At 37.9% G+C, this 21,797-nt stretch overlaps 1 protein-coding gene across 2 annotated transcripts; it reads left to right on the top strand.

The window, feature by feature from the left end:
- The first annotated feature begins 2,606 nt into the window (after positions 1-2,606).
- On the top strand, positions 2,607-21,685 carry fez2a (fasciculation and elongation protein zeta 2a). Of its 2 annotated transcripts, XM_067391738.1 has the most exons (9): positions 2,607-2,930; positions 4,499-4,607; positions 4,698-4,814; positions 9,827-9,959; positions 10,031-10,281; positions 11,582-11,662; positions 13,369-13,444; positions 13,571-13,636; positions 19,423-21,685. In XM_067391738.1, the coding sequence occupies exons 1-9, from the start codon at positions 2,620-2,622 to the stop codon at positions 19,437-19,439; spliced, it is 1,161 nt and encodes a 386-aa protein (XP_067247839.1). In that variant the 5' UTR covers positions 2,607-2,619; the 3' UTR covers positions 19,440-21,685. The 2 variants fall into 2 exon arrangements, with proteins under 2 accessions (XP_067247839.1, XP_067247848.1); XM_067391747.1 differs by lacking the exon at positions 11,582-11,662.
- The last annotated feature ends 112 nt before the right edge of the window (positions 21,686-21,797 follow it).

Genomic DNA, 21,797 nt, shown 5'->3' with positions numbered 1-21,797 from the left:
CTGATATATTAGAAACACCCTCGCAACAGTCGAAAAGAAATGAAGGTTTTTGATGAAAACATTCCAGGATTATTCTCCTTATAGTGGACTTCACTGGAGCCCAAACGGTTGAAGGTCAAAATTACAGTTTCAGTGCAGCTTCAAAGAGCTCTACATGATCCCAGACAAGAAATAAGGGTCTTATCTAGAGAAACCATCACTCATTTTCTAAAAAAATAAAAAATTATATACTTTTTAACAATAAATGCTCATCTTGAACTAACTCTCTTCTTCTCTATTTGAATTCTGGCAGTGTAGACACTGCTAAGTCTATTACTGCCCTCCACAGGTCAAAGTTTGAACTAAACTGTCATATTCAATATGATAGTGCAAGTATATAACAATTAGTTCACACTTTAACCTGTGGAGCGCAGTAATACACTTAGCAGTGTCTACACTGCTGGAAAAGGCTCATCTTTAATCAAAATAATCCCATCTTGCAGTGACATCTCTACTCTGAAGATGAGGGCGGGGCAACCTGTCACTCACATGAGATCAACCAACAAACCACAACCATCCAATCAATTCCCCACAGACAAAATCAAGTCCCGCCCTACATTTGTTCTTGTTCGAGAAGCTGTTTCACTCAGATATACGTAATGATAGGGGAGAAAAGACTAGCTTTCGTTAACTTTAATGTATAATATATAATAATTTGAAACTGTTTAGGCTGATTTATTTAAACATATAAAAAAGCCATACAAAAATGCCATCAAGTCAACATATCTCCAGAATGCTACGTTTATCACAGTTTTCGACCAACCAGACAAATTCTCACTCCAAATCCTCTTAATGATCAGTACTCGACTCACTACGAAGAGGAGAAAAATTGGATTATAGGTTCAGTGAATTCGAGAAGCACTCTGAATGATTTTACCATTTGTGAATTATTCAGGGCAGTTTCAGTTACTTCATTGACAAGATTTGACAAAAAAAAGAAAAGAGAAAAGTTAATTCATGCTTCATCTGGACATGGTCTAGTAGGGGAGAGTGGGGTAAGATGAGCCAGTGGGTAAGTTGACTCACCCCCTGTATCTTGGCAACCATACCATTTTATTGTCATGTGACCATATATTTTAGAACCACCCATAATTTCTGCCAGACTGTGAAAAGGAGAAGCACATGGGAGGAGTGGAAGTCGCTTATTTACTTTAAAAACTGTTTTTGGCTTGTCAAAGTAAAAATTTAACGTAACAGATGCAATGGCCATTTCATCAAAGCAAATTTGTCTAAAACTATTTATGATGACTATTGATGATTTAGCAGCATATAAAACCATGCAAGTCATTTTATTCTGAATTGATAAGCTAGAAAGCTTTTCTTAAAAATGGCAGCTATGGGGCAAAGTGAGCCAAATGCTGTGGGGTAAACTGAGCCAGCGTTTTAACTTACTCCACCATAAGGCACTGAATTTAAGTTAAATCTGAAGTATAAACTGGTGTAATTTCAATGTAATATTATGCAACTGGTTTAGTTTATCTTTATTTTTGAGTTTATTTGATAGCAACAGTGTACACGTACACCAAATCCTTCTCTGATATGAACCAGAGGATGTTTAATCATAGATATCTTTCCACCTGTAGTCCCTAATGGCCCTAACATGCTCGGCACTGCAGAAAAACTACCATGTCAAGAACCTTTTGACTAAAATGTTTATTAGTTTCAGTGACATTTATTCATTCTTATTTAGTTTTTATTTAATTTTACTCAACAAACTCTCTGTTTAGTCTGTTTATGCGAAGGTTACAACTTTGGCATTCAACATATTGTTGAACATAATGAAATTTCAACTTCATTTGGTTGGTTTTATGTTGTTTAAATTAGCTTTAAAAAAATAAATATTTGTAAAAGGAACTTTGATTATTAAATTAGTTTTTAAAATAGTTACATTATCTTTCAAATTTCACATGGGTTTGATTCAGATTCAGCTAGATGGTCAGTTTACATCCACCTACTGACTCGGCTCAACTTACCCCTAACCTGGGGTAAATTGAGCCAGAGGAACACTTTTTTTTTAAGAAGCCCTATTTTTAGAGACCTTTGTCATAGATATATTCGCATCATTTAAAATGATAGGAAACATCCTGAAATTACTTTAAATACTTTTATTGTACTTCTGCCTCACTTTACCTTATCTTGAGGACCACATAAGTAAAAAATGGCTCATCTTACCCCACTCTCCCCTACGTTGCAAACGCTGGTATTTCCATTTCCATGCAGAGTTTATTAGTAGCCTATTTGTAAACATTTTCACTTTGTTACATTATAAATTTCTTACACTGATATTGATACATCAAATATTTAAGAACTGGTGTGGTTTACAATCCAATGCTGCAGAAAAACTAGCACTGATGCAACTCTAGTAGGCAAGTTTACCAGTTGCTCATTAATATTAATTACGCAACGTGACGTTCATACAACGGGTTTACCTAATTGGCTGCAAAGCGTACGCTGGCTCTGAAGGTTTCTACGCGCCGCCAGTATGGTCTAATTAATATTCATGAGCTCGGCTTTTGCCGTAGTAGGGTTCGTAATTTGGTCCGTATCTTTTTAGAGCAGAGCGTCTCTCTATTTGCAGTTATGGCGGAGCCTTCAGCGCAGAGAGATGATGGTGAGTGGCAAGATTTCAACGCGTTCAAGGGCGGAACGGGACGGAATATCCATCTGGAGCGGGTTCACGTGAGCGCTGAAGAGATGTCGCTGCTGCTGGATGGAATTTCAGACCCCGAGAGCGCGCTTGAGAATGAGATGAGCTCTTACACATGCACAGACGAGATCATCAAACACTTCGACGAGAAGTTACAATCATGCTTCCAAAATATAGACACCAAACCGGACGCAGTATATCCAGTGACGCCAATAAGCGAGGATACGACTCTGAAATGTGACGAGTAAGTCAACAAAAGCATGCATTAGTGTAAAATCCGCCGCACTGCATTAATGTACATCATGGTTGCTATTTTCATCAGTGGACCATCGAAGGAAGGATGTCCGACAGGGCATATACAGCGTGGATCAAATGCATTAAGCTTCATTTTTGTGGCATTTGCATTGCATAGAGTTTGATTATTAGTTATAACGGAGTAGGAATGGTCAGCATGAATAATTCATGTGCATCAGCAGAGGTCACGTGACTGGATGTTGTTTACTGTCTCTTGTATACAGGCATGCTTTATCAGAGACAGCCAAACAGAATTGTAAACAGTTGTATAATAGTCTAGTCCCAAAAAATATTTGAACTCTTAAGACAGAAATAACACAGTAAGTGTCACATTAAATTGATCTAAAGTCACAGTAAAGACATTTATAATGTTACAAAAGATTTCTGTTTCAAATAAATGCTGTTTATCGAACATCATTAATTTGTTTTATTCATAACTGAAATATTTGGACATTTAACAATTAATTTAACACATAATTACATTAAAAATGATTGTGAATACATGTAGGGTAAGTGCAAATGCGTATAAACTTAAGTTATCAGGCTAATTGGGTATCTGTATGCTATTCTAGTTTATAAGCTAATACAGACATAAATGGTCATTATATCTATAGTCCTTGTTATAATGTAGTTGAAACAGTGTTTATCATATCATGATTTTGTAGTAATTGACCCTTTGCCGGGAGTTTGATTGAAAGGCAATCTAACCAGTCATAACGCCGAATCCGCCATTTTGTCCAACAAAGCAGTCTTGGACTTGAACTTGAAAAATGGTGTGTACTGACGTCTTTCCGTGTTTGAAACAACATTCCTTTTGATGTTCATTCATGTTTATTTGATGCTATAAATTAACTAGTAGGAGATGATCGGTTCACGAGCCGCTTGAGCTGAGACGCTACAGCAATCTGTCACGACACATTAAAGAGCCACAAAGCGGTTTTTATTGTTCGAATTTCTTTAAAAAATTGCACAGTTTGATATCTGGGGGCGGGTCTTTGCGAAGGGTCAACTAACTAAGGGGGGCGGGTCTTTGCGAAGGGTCAATTGTAAACAGGCAGTAAAGAGAGTGCCTATTGCAATTTGATCCAATGGGATCGCATGGGGTCCTAATGGAGACCCGATTTCGGGGGACCCAATTTGTCACTACACTAGATTTTTGTAACCGATGGTCGCACATGCGCATTTAATTTTTTTTTGCAGTAATTAGTTTGTCCACAAGGTGGCAACCGTGCCCTGGGGACGTCGATTCACAAGGTAGTCAGAACAGACCGGAACACATGCAAGCGATAATGAAGAGGTCAGAAAGTACATTCATTTGTACAACTCTAGAATGAAAGAACACAAAAATATTTACATGGGTTGTAACTCGTGGCGAGGGATTGCTCAAAACTGCGCGTGCGTCGGATGCCTGTGTACTTGTACGAGTCAGATGAAGTATACTTTGCAAGGCTGTGCGTTCAACTGTGCAAAAAAAAACAAAGAATACCCAGGGCTTTATACTCTCTCTTCTCCATTAAGGATCTGGAATGCTCTCACGGATAACTATAGCAACGTCATGCCAGTGGACTGGAATCAGTCTAGAGTTCGATCGCTTCACCTCTCAATGCTGAGCCTTGAAGACAGACCGGTGAGTCTGAATCCAGAACCTGTGTTGGTGCTGTTTACTCCAAATGATAGGATTCAGACTAAATTAATGCTTACTTTGTCATTCCATCAGCGGATGGAGAGTGTGAACCTGGATCTGTCCGATGATGAGGACCTGAGGGAGCAGATGGACACGCATTCCATCATTGTGTCCTGTATCAATGAGGAGCCGCTGCTCACTGCTGAACAGGTGTGGACTGAACTTCACTCATCACTGCTGACCAGAAAACAGTTTATGAATTATTTCAGTTAATTCAAAGAACTGTACTGCCTTCCACTAGGGAAGCTCGTTTCTGCCACGGAACAAAAGAAAGGTAACTGTGCCATTTCTCCTCACAATTCTGACTTTTCCTCACAATTGCAAGTATATGTCTTGCAATTGTGACTTAATTTCTTAAAATTCTGCAATTGTGACTTAACATAAACTTGGAATTGTGAGTTATAAAATCTGAATTGCGAGTTATACAGTCAGAATTGCGAGTTAAAAAGTCTGAATTGCGAGATATAAAGTCAGAATTGCGAGTTAAAAAATCTGAATTGCTAGTTATAAAATCTGAATTGCTAGTTATAAAATCTGAATTGCTAGTTATAAAATCTGAATTGCAAGTTAAAAAGTCTGAATTGCGAGTTAAAAAATCTGAATTGCGAGATATAAAATCTGAATTGCGAGTTAAAAAATCTGAATTGCGAGTCATAAAGTCTGAATTGCGAGTCATAAAATCTGAATTGCGAGTTAAAAAATCTGATTTGCGAGTTAAAAAGTCTGAATTGCGAGTCATAAAGTCTGAATTGCGAGTTATAAAATCTGAATTGCAAGTTAAAAAATCTGAATTGCGAGATATAAAGTCTGAATTGCGAGTCATAAAGTCTGAATTGCGAGTCATAAAGTCTGAATTACGAATTATAAAGTCTGAATTGCGAGATATAAAGTCTGAATTGCGAGTCATAAAGTCTGAATTGCGAGTCATAAAGTCTGAATTACGAATTATAAAGTCAGAATTGCGAGATATAAAGTCTGAATTGCGAGTTATAAAATCTGAATTGCTAGTTATAAAATCTGAATTGCGAGTTAAAAAGTCTGAATTGCGAGTTAAAACTGAATTGCGAGATATAAAGTCTGAATTGCGAGTTAAAAAATCTGAATTGCGAGATATAAAGTCTGAATTGCGAGTTATAAAATCTGAATTGCGAGATATAAAGTCTGAATTGCGAGTCATAAAGTCTTAATTGCGAGTCATAAAGTCTGAATTGCGAGTTATAAAATCTGAATTGCGAGTTAAAAAATCTGAATTGCGAGATATAAAGTCTGAATTGCGAGTCATAAAGTCTGAATTGCGAGATATAAAGTCAGAATTGCGAATTATAAAGTCAGAATTGTTAGATATAAAGTCTCAATTGCGAGTTATAAAGTCTGAATTGCGAGATATAAAGTCAGAATTGCGAGTTATAAAGTCTGAATTGCGAGATATAAAGTCTGAATTGTGAGATATAAAGTCTGAATTGTGAGATATAAAGTCTGAATTGCGAGATATAAAGTCAGAATTGTGAGATATAAAGTCTGAATTGCGAGATATAAAGTCAGAATTGCGAGTTATAAAGTCAGAATTGTGAGATATAAAGTCTGAATTGTGAGATATAAAGTCTGAATTGCGAGATATAAAATCTGAATTGCGAGATATAAAGTCTGAATTGTGAGTTATAAAGTCAGAATTGTGAGATATAAAGTCTGAATTGTGAGATATAAAGTCTGAATTGCGAGATATAAAGTCTGAATTGCGAGTCATAAAGTCTGAATTGCGAGATATAAAGTCTGAATTGTGAGATATAAAGTCTGAATTGCGAATTATAAAGTCTGAATTGCGAGATATAAAGTCTGAATTGCGAGTCATAAAGTCTGAATTGCGAGATATAAAGTCTGAATTGTGAGATATAAAGTCTGAATTGCGAGTCATAAAGTCTGAATTACGAATTATAAAGTCTGAATTGCGAGATATAAAGTCAGAATTGCGAGTTATAAAGTCAGAATTGCGAGATATAAAGTCTGAATTGCGAGATATAAAGTCTGAATTGCGAGATATAAAGTCTGAATTGTAGGGCTGGGTATCGTTCAAAAATGTTCGATACCGAGACAATACCGATACCTTGACTTCGATACCGATACCTAAACGATACCTTTTTCGGTACCAGTTTTATAAAATATGTTTAAACAAGATTACATAACCTCAAAAAAATCTTTGGTTTTATATTTTAACTTTGTTGACTTTTTTTCAGACTCAAAGACTCATCTCCTGAGCCACTGCGGGGAATAAAAAAAGCACAAATTAAAAAAATTTACCCAACACAATAAATCAGTGCAAATAGTTTTAATAAAGTTTAGTTTTCAATGCAAAAATTAAGTATGTGAGGCTCTTTTTAAATCACTCAGCAATTGTTCTTCAAAAAATTAATTATTATTAACAAGATCAAAGCGGAAGTAAGAGTGACGCAAGTTCGTTGCGTCTTACCGTGAAATAAGAGTTCTGTGTCTTTATTAAAATCAACACATTAATGATTCATCTCTCATCCACCCGCAATAAATTTGAATGTTATTTTTTTTTTTTATTATTACTTGGCCCGACCCGCAAATTATCCGCAGTATCAGGAGGACGCTGATACCTCTTTTTCAGCAGAATTGTTCGCGTTCTGGAGCCAGAGGCAGAGTCATGAACCGGTCGCGTGTTTCCATAGACTTGAGGGACGAACGCTGATGTAAAGCTGCTGTGTGTTGTACCTTAGACTACAAAAAACATTGCGCGTTCCGCTGTTTCTGCAGGCAGTGCTACACTTTTGTTTTCTGTTAACAGTATCTGTAGTGAACCGGCTGCTCACATAAACAGCCGTTTCTCACCCGTCCATTCGGAGATAAACTGAAAACGAAACCGTTGATTCAATCGCCCTCTCGCACATAGGATCTCTCTCGCGCGTATAGTTTTATATATTTAGATATAAATAACAATGTAGCGCAACGTTACTTGCTCCTCAACGAGACAGCGAAAGCATTTCTCCGCCCCTCTACTCGGCTCCATTCTGAGGTACCGAAATTTGGTACCGAATGACAAGACACTTTTCGATACTCGGTAGTATCGAGGCAGTTCGATCGGTACCTAAAAAGTATCGAGTTCGGTACCCAGCCCTACTGAATTGTGAGATATAAAGTCTGAATTGCGTGATATAAAGTCAGAATTGCGAGACTTAAAGTCTGAATTGCGAGTTATAAAATCTGAATTGTGAGATATAAAGTCTGAATTGCGAGTTAAAAAATCTGAATTGTGAGATATAAAGTCTTAATTGCGAGTCATAAAGTCTGAATTGCGAGTTATAAAATCTGAATTGCGAGTTAAAAAATCTGAATTGCGAGATATAAAGTCTGAATTGCGAGTCATAAAGTCTGAATTGCGAGATATAAAGTCAGAATTGCGAGATATAAAGTCAGAATTGTGAGATATAAAGTCTGAATTGTGAGATATAAAGTCTGAATTGCGAGATATAAAGTCAGAATTGTGAGATATAAAGTCTGAATTGCGAGATATAAAGTCAGAATTGCGAGTTATAAAGTCAGAATTGCGAGATATAAAGTCTGAATTGCGAGATATAAAGTCTGAATTGCGAGATATAAAGTCTGAATTGTGAGATATAAAGTCTGAATTGCGTGATATAAAGTCAGAATTGCGAGACTTAAAGTCTGAATTGCGAGACATAAAGTCTGAATTGCGAGACATAAAGTCTGAATTGCGAGACATAAAGTCTGAATTGCGAGATATAAAGTCAGAATTGCGAGTTATAAAGTCAGAATTGCGAGATATAAAGTCTGAATTGTGAGATATAAAGTCTGAATTGTGAGATATAAAGTCTGAATTGCGAGATATAAAGTCAGAATTGTGAGATATAAAGTCTGAATTGCGAGATATAAAGTCAGAATTGCGAGTTATAAAGTCAGAATTGCGAGATATAAAGTCTGAATTGCGAGATATAAAGTCTGAATTGCGAGATATAAAGTCTGAATTGTGAGATATAAAGTCTGAATTGCGTGATATAAAGTCAGAATTGCGAGACTTAAAGTCTGAATTGTGAGATATAAAGTCTGAATTGCGAGACATAAAGTCTGAATTGCGAGATATAAAGTCAGAATTGCGAGTTATAAAGTCAGAATTGCGAGACTTAAAGTCTGAATTGCGAGACATAAAGTCTGAATTGCGAGACATAAAGTCTGAATTGCGAGATATAAAGTCAGAATTGCGAGATATAAAGTCTGAATTGCGAGATATAAAGTCTGAATTGTGAGATATAAAGTCTGAATTGTGAGATATAAAGTCTGAATTGCGAGATATAAAGTCAGAATTGTGAGATATAAAGTCTGAATTGCGAGATATAAAGTCAGAATTGCGAGTTATAAAGTCAGAATTGTGAGATATAAAGTCTGAATTGCGAGATATAAAGTCAGAATTGTGAGATATAAAGTCTGAATTGCGAGATATAAAGTCAGAATTGCGAGTTATAAAGTCAGAATTGCGAGATATAAAGTCTGAATTGCGAGATATAAAGTCTGAATTGCGAGATATAAAGTCAGAATTACGAGTTATAAAGTCAGAATTACGAGTTATAAAGTCAGAATTACGAGTTATATAGTCAGAATTACGAGATATAAAGTCAGAATTGAGAGTTATAAAGTCCGAAAAAAAAGTAACATAGGTGAGATTTTTTATTATTTTGTGGCAGAAACAAGCTTCCATAGATACCAGAGCAAAATAACCAGAAAAAAAACAAAAAAAAAACAATGGCCAAACATGCACTGACCCCAAACTTTTGTACAGTAGAGAAAGATTTTAATGAAAGTAATATTTTTTTTTTTTCAGCAAGGATGCATTAAATTGCTCTAAAGTAAAATAAAGAAAAAAAATAACTCTGTTTCAAATAAATGCTGTTCCTTTGAACTTTCTATTTATCAAAGAATCCTAAAAAAAAAAAAAATCACAAAAATATGAAGCAGCACAACTGTTTTCAACATTGATAATAATCATAAATGTTTCTTGAGCTCCAGTCTTCAGTGTCACATGATGCTTCAGAAATCATTCTAATATGCTGATTTGCTATTTTTAAAAAACCTTACCAACTCAAAACGGAACAGTAGTGTACTGTATATCTGAAACGAAACATAATTTTTAGGTTATCGAGGAGATAGAGGAGCTGATGCAGGACTCTCCAGAGATGGAATCGGAGCAGAAAGCTTCACACTCAGACCTGTCATTCGTCTCTCAGAAGAGCCAAAGATCTCACAGCAGCCAGATCTACGAGGACAGTGAGTCCGTCCTTCTGGAAAATATGTTTGGGTTTGTTGAAAGCACGTCTGAGTGAGTGCTCTCTGTGCAGGAGTGAGGCTGATGTCTGTAGTGGAGCTGAACGATGAGCTGGAGGATGTGGAGATGACCATCCGTGGATATTCAGAGGAGCTAATTCAGCACCTGGCCATGAGGGATGAGCTGGAGTTTGAGAAGGAGGTGAAGAACAGCTTCATCTCCGTCCTCATAGATGTACAGAACCGACAGAAGGTGCACCGAGAGATGCTGAAAAAGAAGAGGAAACTGAAGAACGTGTCGGGATCAGAGAGGCTGCCGTCTTCCGTGAGTAGCAAGTGTCATTAGATTGGGCAGTTTAGTGGAAGTATTCATGTTTTTTGTCTGGAGGCGTCTCACACACACTTAAAGGGTTAGTTCACCCAAAAAAAGAAAATTATCCCATGATTTACTCACCCTCAAGCCATCTTAGGTGTATATGACTATCCTCTTTGATACAAACACATTCAGAGATATATTTAAAGTATTCCTTTCACATTCAGATCTGCCTCCATTCCATATGCAACGCTCACTTTTTCACAATGTAACCAACAACCAATGGATAAAATGATCCGTAATATTCAGTAAGCCTTTTCACTCGTAAATGCATCACACTATGGTGGTAAAGCCGATCATAACTTCTGATTCATGCTGACTTCAAAGGGTTAGTTCAAACCCAAAAGACTTTTGTTCATCAAGAGATCACAAATGAAGATGTTATTATTTTCTTAACATTTTTGTTCATTCAAGTCCAAGCTTCAAAAAGTTTATAAAGACAAGCTAAAAGTAATCCAATACGAATCGAGGGGTTTAATCCAAGTCTTCTGAAGAGAAACAATCGCTTTATATGATGAACAGGTTTAAAGCTGCTGTCTGTAACTTTTTTTGTGTTCAAAATTTACAAAAATTATATAATAAGAATGTACAACATAAATCCATTTTCCAAACCATGTTTTTGTCTTACCCTGGATCATTATGGTACACTTATAATAAGTGTTTATATATTCAGACTATTTTAGACCGGACTGGTAGGACCCGCCGCAGAGTATCACAGTAACTGCTTGACTCGCCATAAACATACACGGAGAAAAGTAGCTCCGGCTACAATGTTCTTCCACAAGATGCATGCAGTTCTGTTTATTAACCGCTAGAGGGCCAAAAATCGCTGACTGCAGTTTTAATTTAGGCCTTTATTAATAACTTTGATCAACGGACATACATAGAGGTCATCAAAAATGGTGTACAAGCTCAACTGTGCTTGCTTGACGCACAGGAACAGCCGCTTTGGTTCAAACATGCTTGTGTGACACACGAGAACAAACCTCATTGGTTCTGGTACATCAAGCAAGCATGCTTGAGATTTAGTTTACTTTATTTGTTGTGTCCATCACAACCCAAAACACCTTTTGACGATATCTGATCACAAGTAGTTACTGGTCTGGAAACACATTTTGAGACATGTCAATCTCAATCTCTTTCTTCTTCCTCAATTACCTCTTGCTGTAGTTGATGTGATTTTATTTCCTCATTCATTCTCTTCTTTCTGTCCCAATCTGTTTCTCTTCTTTCCTCTGTTCTGTGCTTGTAGCGCTTCAGCATGGAGGGCATCTCTACTGCCATTCAAAATGGTTTTCGGCACACTTTTGGGAATGGGGCCGGTGAGAAACAGGTGGCTATATCTCTTGATTCCTCTTCTCTTCTGAGTCTGTCGAATCTGCTCATAAAATTCAACTCTAATATGTTACCTGTAGAAGCCTAGTGAGCTGAATACCCAGATATCTTTTTTTTTTTGGGGGGGGGGATTAATGAGGTCAATCCCAAAGCTGATTTGGATTAGTAGCAAAATGATGCTTTATTAGTTGCAAAATTATGCTGCATCGGGTATAGTTAGTGGTGTTTTTATAGTTTACACTGTTACTATGGACCCTTTTCACATTCACAAATGGAATCATACACTCCTGAGCAAAGAAAAAGCTAAACACTAATCTTTTAATTGCCTTGACCACAAATTATTGGTCAGAAAATTATCAAAATTTAAGGAAATGTACTACTTCTAAAGACATTGCTGTCTCAGAAGAACATCAAAGACAGAATTAAGTTTTTGGCAGAATATGGGAAGTTGTGTGTTTTTTCATTTTTTAGAAAAAAGGGCCATGCCATTGAAGTTAGTTAAACTTCTATAGTTGTGAACAGAAACTAAAAAATATAATTTTTCTACTCCCATTTGCAAACGAAAAAAAATCCACAATAGTGTTTCTTTGAGTTTCCAAAAGTGGAAAAAAATATCGAGAGCTTGATTACAGTAGTCAGAAGAGAGAAAGATGTCAAATTTGCAGTCACTGCATCAGCCATTGTATTATAAACATTCACACAGCAGCGTTAACCAGTTTTCTGTCATATAATGCCATTGTAATAAAACATATAGTATAGTGTCATAGGGTATTTATATATATATGTTTATATACTGTGTTTAAATATAATGTGTGTATATAATATATATATATATATATATATATATATATATAAACTTGTATAGTTATAGAAAAGCTATTTTTACAATGTTAATAACTGCAGAAAAGCGGTCTGTCTAAAGATTAAATATGTTATTTGTTTACATGCATGTTATGTGGCCATTAAATGTCTTGAGAGAACCCTCAACATGCAAATGTATTGTTACATTTTTTTAATATTAACTTAAAGATCTCAAAGGAACTTTTTAGGAAATTATTTTCAAAAGGATTTGGCTAACAATCTTGGAGTTGTTGTTGGTGCTTAACTTGTTATATGCTTTATCTGAGTTGTTTAAGGGCACATTTGCATGACAATGATGTACTAAAAATGAAAAGTTTTTCAGTCGAGTTTTTAGTGCACAGGCGGCAACATTGTTGAAATTATCCCTTTTCACACAGATCCGCAAAAACAACTAATAATGTTGTATTCTGCTGCCAGGCCAGTAGTTGGCGATGTCACTTTGTAAAGAAACACACACGGCTATAGACTGAACACATAATACTCATGCACATGGCATCACTGTTTTCACAATTTTGCGTTTTTTTCTGGCCACCAAAACACTGTTGTTGTGCAAATGAACAGCCAAAACACATAAAAAGTTTTCTGTTTTTTAGTTGATCACGGTCTAGTGTAAACTGTCCCTAAATTAGTTGTATTTAGTGAGATGTATCCATACAAGTAATGTGTTCACCCTTATAGAGATACTCATTGATTTTGTGCTACATAAATACTGAAATTTTAAAAAGTTAAAAGTAGTTTCCCCAACACTGTGCAGATAGTATGTGAACACACACTGTTTTGAGATGCATCCCGTCATGCAGTGGCATGTTAAACCCTTCCCATCTGTGCTTATCTTTTATTCAGTATGTAACAACAGTCATCCCATACGAGAGGAAAGATGGGCCACCATCAGTCCAAGACCTTCAGATTTTTACCAAAAGTGAGACCAAGTGCTTTAATTTCAAACAAAAACCCTGCTTTTTCTGCTACAAGTTGACAATAGTACAATATATAATGACAATATATAAATCTTGACATATCATTGTTAAAATTTGTTTTTCTACAGTTTTAGAAGCCATGAGAGATGACAGTGATAAAGTCCCAAGCCTCCTCACAGACTACATCCTCAAAGGTAACAACACTCAGAAATGCGTACAATTTAAGAACAGAGCACTGCAGTACACTTAAGTACACTGGTTCCCTCAAAAAACAAAACAAAAAAAAACAATAGGATATTTCCATTGACTTTTGGATTATTGCAGAAAATATAAGCTCTGTGACCATCAACAGTTTATGATTCTTACACGTTTTGTTCATCATGATAATCTTCACAAACTCTACAAAGCTTGCATTCATTCTATTAAGATCTCAGTTCCTTCATCTTTCATTATAATTTTTTCGTCCTCCTCCTTCATGATCTCTCTGTTCTTGCAGGATTTGTTCTTGTGCTGGTCTGTGAGGTTTGTAAGAGGTTTAGTTATTAGGTAATGAGCATTTAGATCATAGTGCATTTGTGTTTGCTTTATAATGTGTCTACCTGCCATTACCATAGCAACAGATAGTATTTCACTGCAGCCTCCCTCTAAACTTACCTGGTAATGGACATACATGCAGTAGATCCCCTGTGTGGGCTTCACTTTATTCACTCCTTGTAGTGGCCTGACACATATCTAAGGGAAGGAATTAGAGGATAGTTTATTTGAAAATCGACAATTTTGTCATTATTTACTTACTCTGGTTTTCATGTGGTTTCAAATCATTACCTCACAAGTCCACATCAAAAATACAGTAAAATGCCTTGATTATGACTGTAACCTCAGTTCCCATAGAAGAGGGAATGAGACGCTGCGACGTAAGTTTACGACACTATGGGTAAGCCTCTGCGTGATTGCGTCTTGAAGCACGTGTGAAATCAGTCCATTGGTGTGATGGAACATCATAGGCGGGTGATGTCACGACCAGAAAGGTATAAAGCACCCCTGAACCAAACCATGTCAGCTTCTGATAGGCTGAAGCATGTTGATCACAGGCACGCCAGAAGTATGGCGGGGCGACGCAGCGCATACGTCATGAAGAGAAGCCCCAGAAAGCAAGGCTTTTAAAGCCGCCATACTCCTCGTAGAAAGGGTCCATACAGCTGACCGGCCGATTCATAAGCAAAGCAAGATAGCCTCAACTACCCACTTGCTCATTCTCTGCTTCCATGCTGGGTACCCCTTTCTGGGTGTCCCAGAACATACAAAGAAATAATCAGACTTAAGCCACATGGCAGCTCTGTGAACGTAAGCATCAAGTGCCCTCACTGGGCAAAGCAGATGTAATTTCTCCTAGTCTGATGTACAAAGGGGCGGAGAATAGAAGGCCAGCAATACTATAGATCTGTCCACATTAGTGGGGACCTTAGGAACATAACCCGGCCTAGGGTGAAGAAAAGCCTTCACCATGCCAGGTGCAAACTCCAAACATGAAAGGGAAACCAAAAGGGCTTCTGAATCTCCAATTCTTTTGAGAGATGTAATGGCCAACAGAAATATTGCCTTCAAGGTCGGAAACTTTTCTGAATCCTCCTCGATAGGCTCAAAGGGAGCAGCTGAAAGGCCCTCCAATACTAAGGCCAAATCCCATGCTGGAACCCTTGTGTGAGCTGCTGGCCTGAGCCTCAAAGTGCCACGGAGGATACTAATGGGTCCCTCCGCAAAGATCCACCACCCAAAGGAGTGTGGTAAGTAGTTATGGCCACCACATACACTTTTACCGTAAAAGGGGATAACCCTGCAGAGAAACGTTCTTGCAGAAACTCCAATACTGTACCAACCAGGCAGTTATCTGGGTCTAAATGACAAATCTTGCACCACGAAGAGAACAGTCTCCATTTAAAAGCATTAAGTTTCCTCATGGAGTGGAGAATGGTCTCAATAACCTTAGTATTGAGCCCCCCCTGCCTGAGATAGAAGGTCCTTCCTGATTGGAATCTCCCAAAGGGAGTCGTCGAGGAGGGAAATCAGGTCTGAGAACCAAACTCGAGTTTGGTACAACTTCAGAACCAAACTTGAGTTGGCCAAAGAGGAGCCACTAACAACAGATGGCCACCCTCCCGGTGATGCCATCTCTGCACCATGGCATCCAACATCAGTGGAATTATATGCATTAAAGACAACCACAGCGGAGAGTGTGTCATTTCCTGAGATGCAAATATATCCACTTCCACTTGGCCATACCTCTTCCATATGAAACCTACCACCTTGGGATGAAGTGGAACGTCTGTGCCCTGATTTAGGTGTCCAGGAATATAAGCTGCTCTCAGCGATAGCAACTTCCCCTGGGCCCACAGGAGGATCTGGTATGCCAGTTTGTAAAGTGGGCGTGAGCACATACCCCTGATGATTTTAAGTAAGTGATCACCGAAGTTTCGTCTGACAAGACAAGACTTCTCCCCTACATCTGGGAGAAAATTTTTCAATGCCAGAAAAACAGCCATCATCTCTAGGTAATTTGTATGCCATGATAGATGATGGTACTTCCACAGACCCTGAGTTGAGTGGCCCTCCAGGACCGCTCCCCAAGCGGTGAGGTAAGCATCTGTTGTAAGCATCACGCAACGACATGGAGCTCCCAACACTGGGTCTTGGTGGTACGAATGAGAGACTCCAAGTGCAGCGTTTTATTTACAGTGAGAATGGTCGTACGGGCAGAGTCAATCGGGAACAAACAGGAACAGCAAGGGACAGGCAGAATCGTAGTGAGGGTACAGGCAGTAGATCGAGGCAGGCAGATTCACAGAACGGCAGACAAGGCAAGGGTCAGGACAGGCAGCAATGGGTCGATAACGGGTAGCAGGCAGGAACAGTAACAACAGACAGACAGGGTATAAATGCTCGGAATTGCTACAACAGTAAACAAGACTTCTCGATTAGATGGTGTGAGTGAGAGTCCTTTTATAGTCCAGGTAACAAGCTGCAGCTGGGTGTGGTGATTAGTGAGGAGTGTGTGCATGGCTGTATGTGGCGACAGGTGATTGGTGTGGAGTGAACATGTGACTGACAGGGAGAATTGTGGGAAGTGTAGTCCGGGGAGTGACAGGAACAGATGGTGATCGTTACACTTGGGACAAGAACATTGTCAAGGTATGAAGATATCTGCTTGTAACTTTGATTGTGCAGAACGAATTGCCCCTCAGGGAAAACCCCCTGGACTTGAGCCACCACTGCAGGGGTTTCATGTACAACAGGCCAAAAGGTATTACGTTGGCTGCTGCTGCCATCAGACCCAACCGTCTTTAAAACTGACAGTACGTGACTGGCCTAGCTTCAGTTCTTTTACTGCTAAGAGAATTACCTCTATGTGTGCAAGAGACAAATGTGCCCGCATTGTAATAGAATCCCATATTATGCCCAGAAAGTGGTTCTCTGTGCTGGAGAAAGCACACTCTTCTTGCCGTTCAGTGTCAACCCCAGCTTTCATATGAGCCAGAACAATATCTCGATGTTGAACCACCAAGTGCTCTGATTGAGCTAATATCAACCAATCATCAATATAATTTAACACACAAATGCCCTGGAGTCGCAAAGGAGCCAATGCAGCATCCACACATTTTGTCAAAGTGTGAGGTGACAGTGCTAGGCCGAAAGGAAGAACCTCATACTGGTCTGCTTTGGAACTTTCTGTAATGTTGAAGGATGAATATATGGAAGTACATATCTTTAAGGTCTATCGCGACAAACCAGTCTTCGGATCTGATTTAAGTCACGATTTGCTTTAATGTTAACATCTTGAATTTAAGCTTTTTGACTGCATGATTTAGGTGTACTTAGTGTAGTCAGCTCTGTGCCCTGAAGCGGATACCCGGATACATTGGTGTCAGGACCTCTTAGCTGAAGCCTTCCTGGCAAGGACTACATTCTTTGTCAGGTTGAGGCTTCCGAGTGTTTTTCCCACCCCAATTCTTTCTTTGGGGGAGCTCGAGAAACAACACTCTGCTTTTGTTATACCCTGTGTGAAGAGCTGGTGTGCGGCTGGGGCAGCCTTCGGTCGATGAGGGAGAACCTGCTGGAACATCGCCGCTTGCTTTTTAGCCTCCTGAATCCTCTCAACAACCGAGTTGACGGCGTTGCCGAAGAGGCCATGAGGAGACAGAGGGGCATCCAAAAGGAAGGACTTGTCTCTCTCTCTTTGATGTTAGAGAGATTCAGCCATAAGGCTCTTTCTGCAGCTACCAGGGCTGCCGTATGACCAATTGCTCTAGCCATCTCCTTGGTAACCCGAAGAGACAAATCAGTGGCTTGATGCAGTTTTCGAATTGCCTCTGAATCTGGCTCCTCCCCCTCGTTGAAGGTCTTTAAGCAGGTCGGCGTGGTATGCCTGCAAAATGCCCATAATATGCAAGCATGCACTGGCCTGACCTGCTGCCATATAAGCCTTCCCAACCAAAGCCGAAGTTGTTTTTAGTGGCTTGGAGGGAAGGGTCGGGGCCTTGAGGGACAATGCTGAATCGGGAAAAGTTGCTCACAAGCGTCTACTCCACCTTAGGCATCTCCCCATAACCATACTCTTTAAGCCCCAGGATATTTGAATAATTCAAACCATGAGGCCCATACACATACGATGAGTATGGTTTCTTCCACAATCTCCACTCTGAGGTGAGACGCTTGTGAGCAACTTTTCCCGATTCAGCATTGTCCCTCAAGGCCCCGACCCTTCCCTCCAAGCCACTAAAAACAAACAACAACAAACGTCCTGCCTCTCAGCTGGCAATCAATATTTAATTTTTCATTTTTTGTTGTTGTTATATTTATGGGCTTTTTGTGCCTTTATTCAAATAGGACAGTAGAGAGCAGACAGAAAAGCATTGGGTGGAGAGAGGGGGGCAGGATCGGCAAAGGAGCTCGAGAAGGGAATCTAATTCGGGTCACCGTGAATGCATTTGCGCCATATGTCAGCACACTAACCACTAGATAGATAGATAGAAAGTGACAAACAACACCAAATATGACAGAGTAACACAGACAATGTCGTAAACTTACAAAGCAGTGCAAGTTTCCTTTAAAGGGAACAGGAATATTCGGAAATATTATTACAATTTTATTTAACTGTTTTCTATTGTAATATCTTTAAAAATAAATGTAATTTATAGCTGTGATTAAAGCTGAATTTTCAGCATTATTATTCCAGTCGTTATTATTCTGATTTGCTGCTCAAGAAACATTTCTGATTATTATAAATGTTGAAATCAGTTGTGCTGCTTCGTAATTTTTGTGTAACCTGTGATACACTGCCATTAAAAAGTTTGTGGTTAGATTTTTTTTTTAATTCAGTAAATTAATGTTTATTCAGCGAGGCTGCATTAAATAATTTATAATGTTATAAAAAATTTCAGTTTCATATAAATGCTGTTCTTTTGAACCTTCTGTTTGTCAAAGAATCCTGGGAAAAAAAATCCAGAAAAAAATGAAACCGCACAACTGTTTTCAACAATGAAAAAAACTATTATTTATAATTAAGCACCAATAATAATTTATAATAGTTGAGCATCAAATCAGCATATTGGAATGATTTCTGAAGGATCATGTGACACTGAAGACTGGAATAATGATGCTGAAAATTCAGCTTTGATCACAGGAATAAATTACAGTTTACAATATATTCAAATTCAACAGCAAATGCTGTTGTAAGGCTTCAGAAGAGCACTTGAATTATAGTGTGCACATTATATGATATACTTTTTTGATACATTTATAGTGTTTTTGATTATTTTTGGATCCTGACAGAAAGTCACTATAAAGTGTCATTGTATGGAATAAATGCAGCATGAAGATTCATCATAAATTCTACTTTGGTTTCCTATTTATCAAATAAGCAAGCATTGATCTGTTCATGATGATTAATATATACCAAAACTTGAACATGATTTCTCGTTCACAGTGCTCTGTCCCACCTAGAGAGAGGAAAGTCACTTCAGTCTTCTCATGCATATTGAAGAAGCATCTTTGTTTCCTTGAAAACAGAGGGATTATATTCACTGTGATCCTCATATTTTACCTTCTCACTGTTAGCTGATCAATGCACGATGTGTTTGACTTCAGTTTTTCTTTACTGATGTGTCGGACTGTATTTTGCATGTTTTACCTCACAGTTTGCAGTATTCTGTGTTTGTGTGTTTGCAGGTTTTCTGTGTGTGTGTTTAGTGATTGGAGGACAAATCCAGATCTGGATTTTAGGGCTTGTCTCAATGTAAATGTCAGTATCCACCTTTTTTTAACACGCAAGTAGCTGCTATAGGGAAATAATGAGAAGAATAACAAAGTGCAGTAAATAGTAAAAATTTGCGCTTCAAACCAGTGCATTTATAATTACAATAGAACATTAAAATAATATGACAACAAATACCAATTTGCAACATCAAGCTGCATAACAGACCGTTTTTGTTCGGCTAAAATAACTAAAAGTGACTTGAACCGGAAGCCTTGCATATTCAAGTTATAAGTCTTAGATTAAAATAAGGTGGATAGTCCTAATGTATTAATGCAGCATGACTCCTGTCAGAGAGAGGTGTGGGTTTGTAAAGTTGTTATCATCCCATGTTAAACATCAGTTTATCCCAGTATTGTATGATCTAAATCAGCGGTTCTCAAATGATGGGTGACTACCCAAAAATGAGTTGCAGGCCTGTTCAAATAAATGCTAAATAATGATAGATAGATAGATAGATAGATAGATAGATAGATAGATAGATAGATAGATAGATAGATAGATAGATAGATAGATAGATAGATAGATAGATAGATAGATAGATAGATAGATAGATAGATAGATAGATAGATAGATAGATAGATAGATAGATGTGAATGTATGTGAAATGAAGCTGCATCTTCACTGATGTTTACAGACCAGGGTTGCGAGGTCTAGCCCAATGGCCAATCAAAAGTAGCCCAAAACATATGAAGAGTTCAGATGCAAAAGCCGCTAAAAGCCATCTCTGTCAAAAATGAGATAATGACACTGAACGAATGCTAGCACACGTTCAACAAATCACGTGCTTCAAATCCTCTAAATCGCAGCGTCAGCCCATTCAGAAATATCAGTTTGTTGGCAAAAGCCTCTAGACGCCACTTCCCTTTGGCAGCAAAAGCCGCTATATTCCGAGAACCAATCAGAAGGCGCGAATCGAATCATATGATTTCGAGCGGTTTCAATATAGCGGCGCGCTGAGGAGATTTTTTTTAGATTCAGATTCAGATTGAGTTTTTTAAATTAGAAGATGGAGTAAAGTATCATTACCTTTCAAATGAAACTCCTGAACTTGATTGTAAAAGCCTGGTAAAAAAATGCTCATTTAAAAGAAAAGATGTCTGATGGATTTAGAGGGTTTTGCATCTGAACTCTTCATTATATATTTTATATATATATTTTGCAGTCGCTGTTATGCTTTATACACAACTTTAAAATCACTACATGATAGTATTTATAAACATCATAATTTAAAAGTAGCCCAATTCCACAGGAAAACTGCAGGCTTGGCAACCCTGGTACAGACTTTGATGTTGCCAGTTTTGCATATGTCATATTAATAATTTGGCATATTGTTGGGGCTGTGCATTTCATGATAATATTAATCCATTTTAGTATTTGATTTTAAACATTTTGTTTACTTTTGCATGATAAACAGTTTTGGCACTTGATGTCTAATGTAAAATCCAGCAGAACCAGCTGAGAGCCACTGATCTACAGCATATTACATTACTTTCATATCACCATGGGGTGTTGTAGTTCCAATCCTAAGGGTTGATTAGTTGTCCTGTAACGTGTGCACTTACCATTCTTTTAACTGTTAAAATGCCTTATGTAACTAAACTACACTTCTCTCTAAAATAGCTTTACACCAGTGATTTTGCTATGAGAATATTATAAAGAATCTGTGTTTAAATCTATGCATGGCGCTGACCAGCCACTGACCAGACAGTGTTTTCATGACTTGACACACATTGCGCCTTATTAAACAAATCTACATGCTGGTGAGATTGCGTTCTGGTGCCAGTGTTTGAATGTAAGATCTGCTGTGTGCCTGATGAATTGGTTACATAACAAGACTTTCTAATTAGCTGGACAGCAATCAATGGTTATTCATTTCAGAGGTTTAGTTTGTTCTTTGTGTAAAATTAATAATGACCCGATATTAACATTGTGTCTGACAGTTTTGTATATGTATAAACTATATGAAAATTTATGTTTCTTACTTTTATTTATACTTTTCAAAGCAAATAATAAAATATATATTTAAAAAATCTTGATCTATTTCT

This window comes from Chanodichthys erythropterus, chromosome 2, assembly GCF_024489055.1.
Source record: "Chanodichthys erythropterus isolate Z2021 chromosome 2, ASM2448905v1, whole genome shotgun sequence".
Lineage (NCBI taxonomy): Eukaryota > Metazoa > Chordata > Actinopteri > Cypriniformes > Xenocyprididae > Chanodichthys > Chanodichthys erythropterus.
Note: the sequence above shows the minus strand (reverse complement) of the source record. Positions and strands in the feature narration are given on the sequence as shown.

What these genes read in the sequence shown, in the direction of transcription:
- fez2a (XM_067391738.1), top strand. Translation starts at nt 2,620, where the DNA reads ATGGCGGAGCCTTCAGCGCAGAGAGATGATGGTGAGTGGCAAGATTTC. An exon ending in ACGACTCTGAAATGTGACGA is followed by an intron (nt 2,931 to 4,498) that starts GTAAGTCAACAA and finishes TTCTCCATTAAG; the next exon opens with GATCTGGAATGCTCTCACGG. An exon ending in CAGAGAGGCTGCCGTCTTCC is followed by an intron (nt 10,282 to 11,581) that starts GTGAGTAGCAAG and finishes CTGTGCTTGTAG; the next exon opens with CGCTTCAGCATGGAGGGCAT.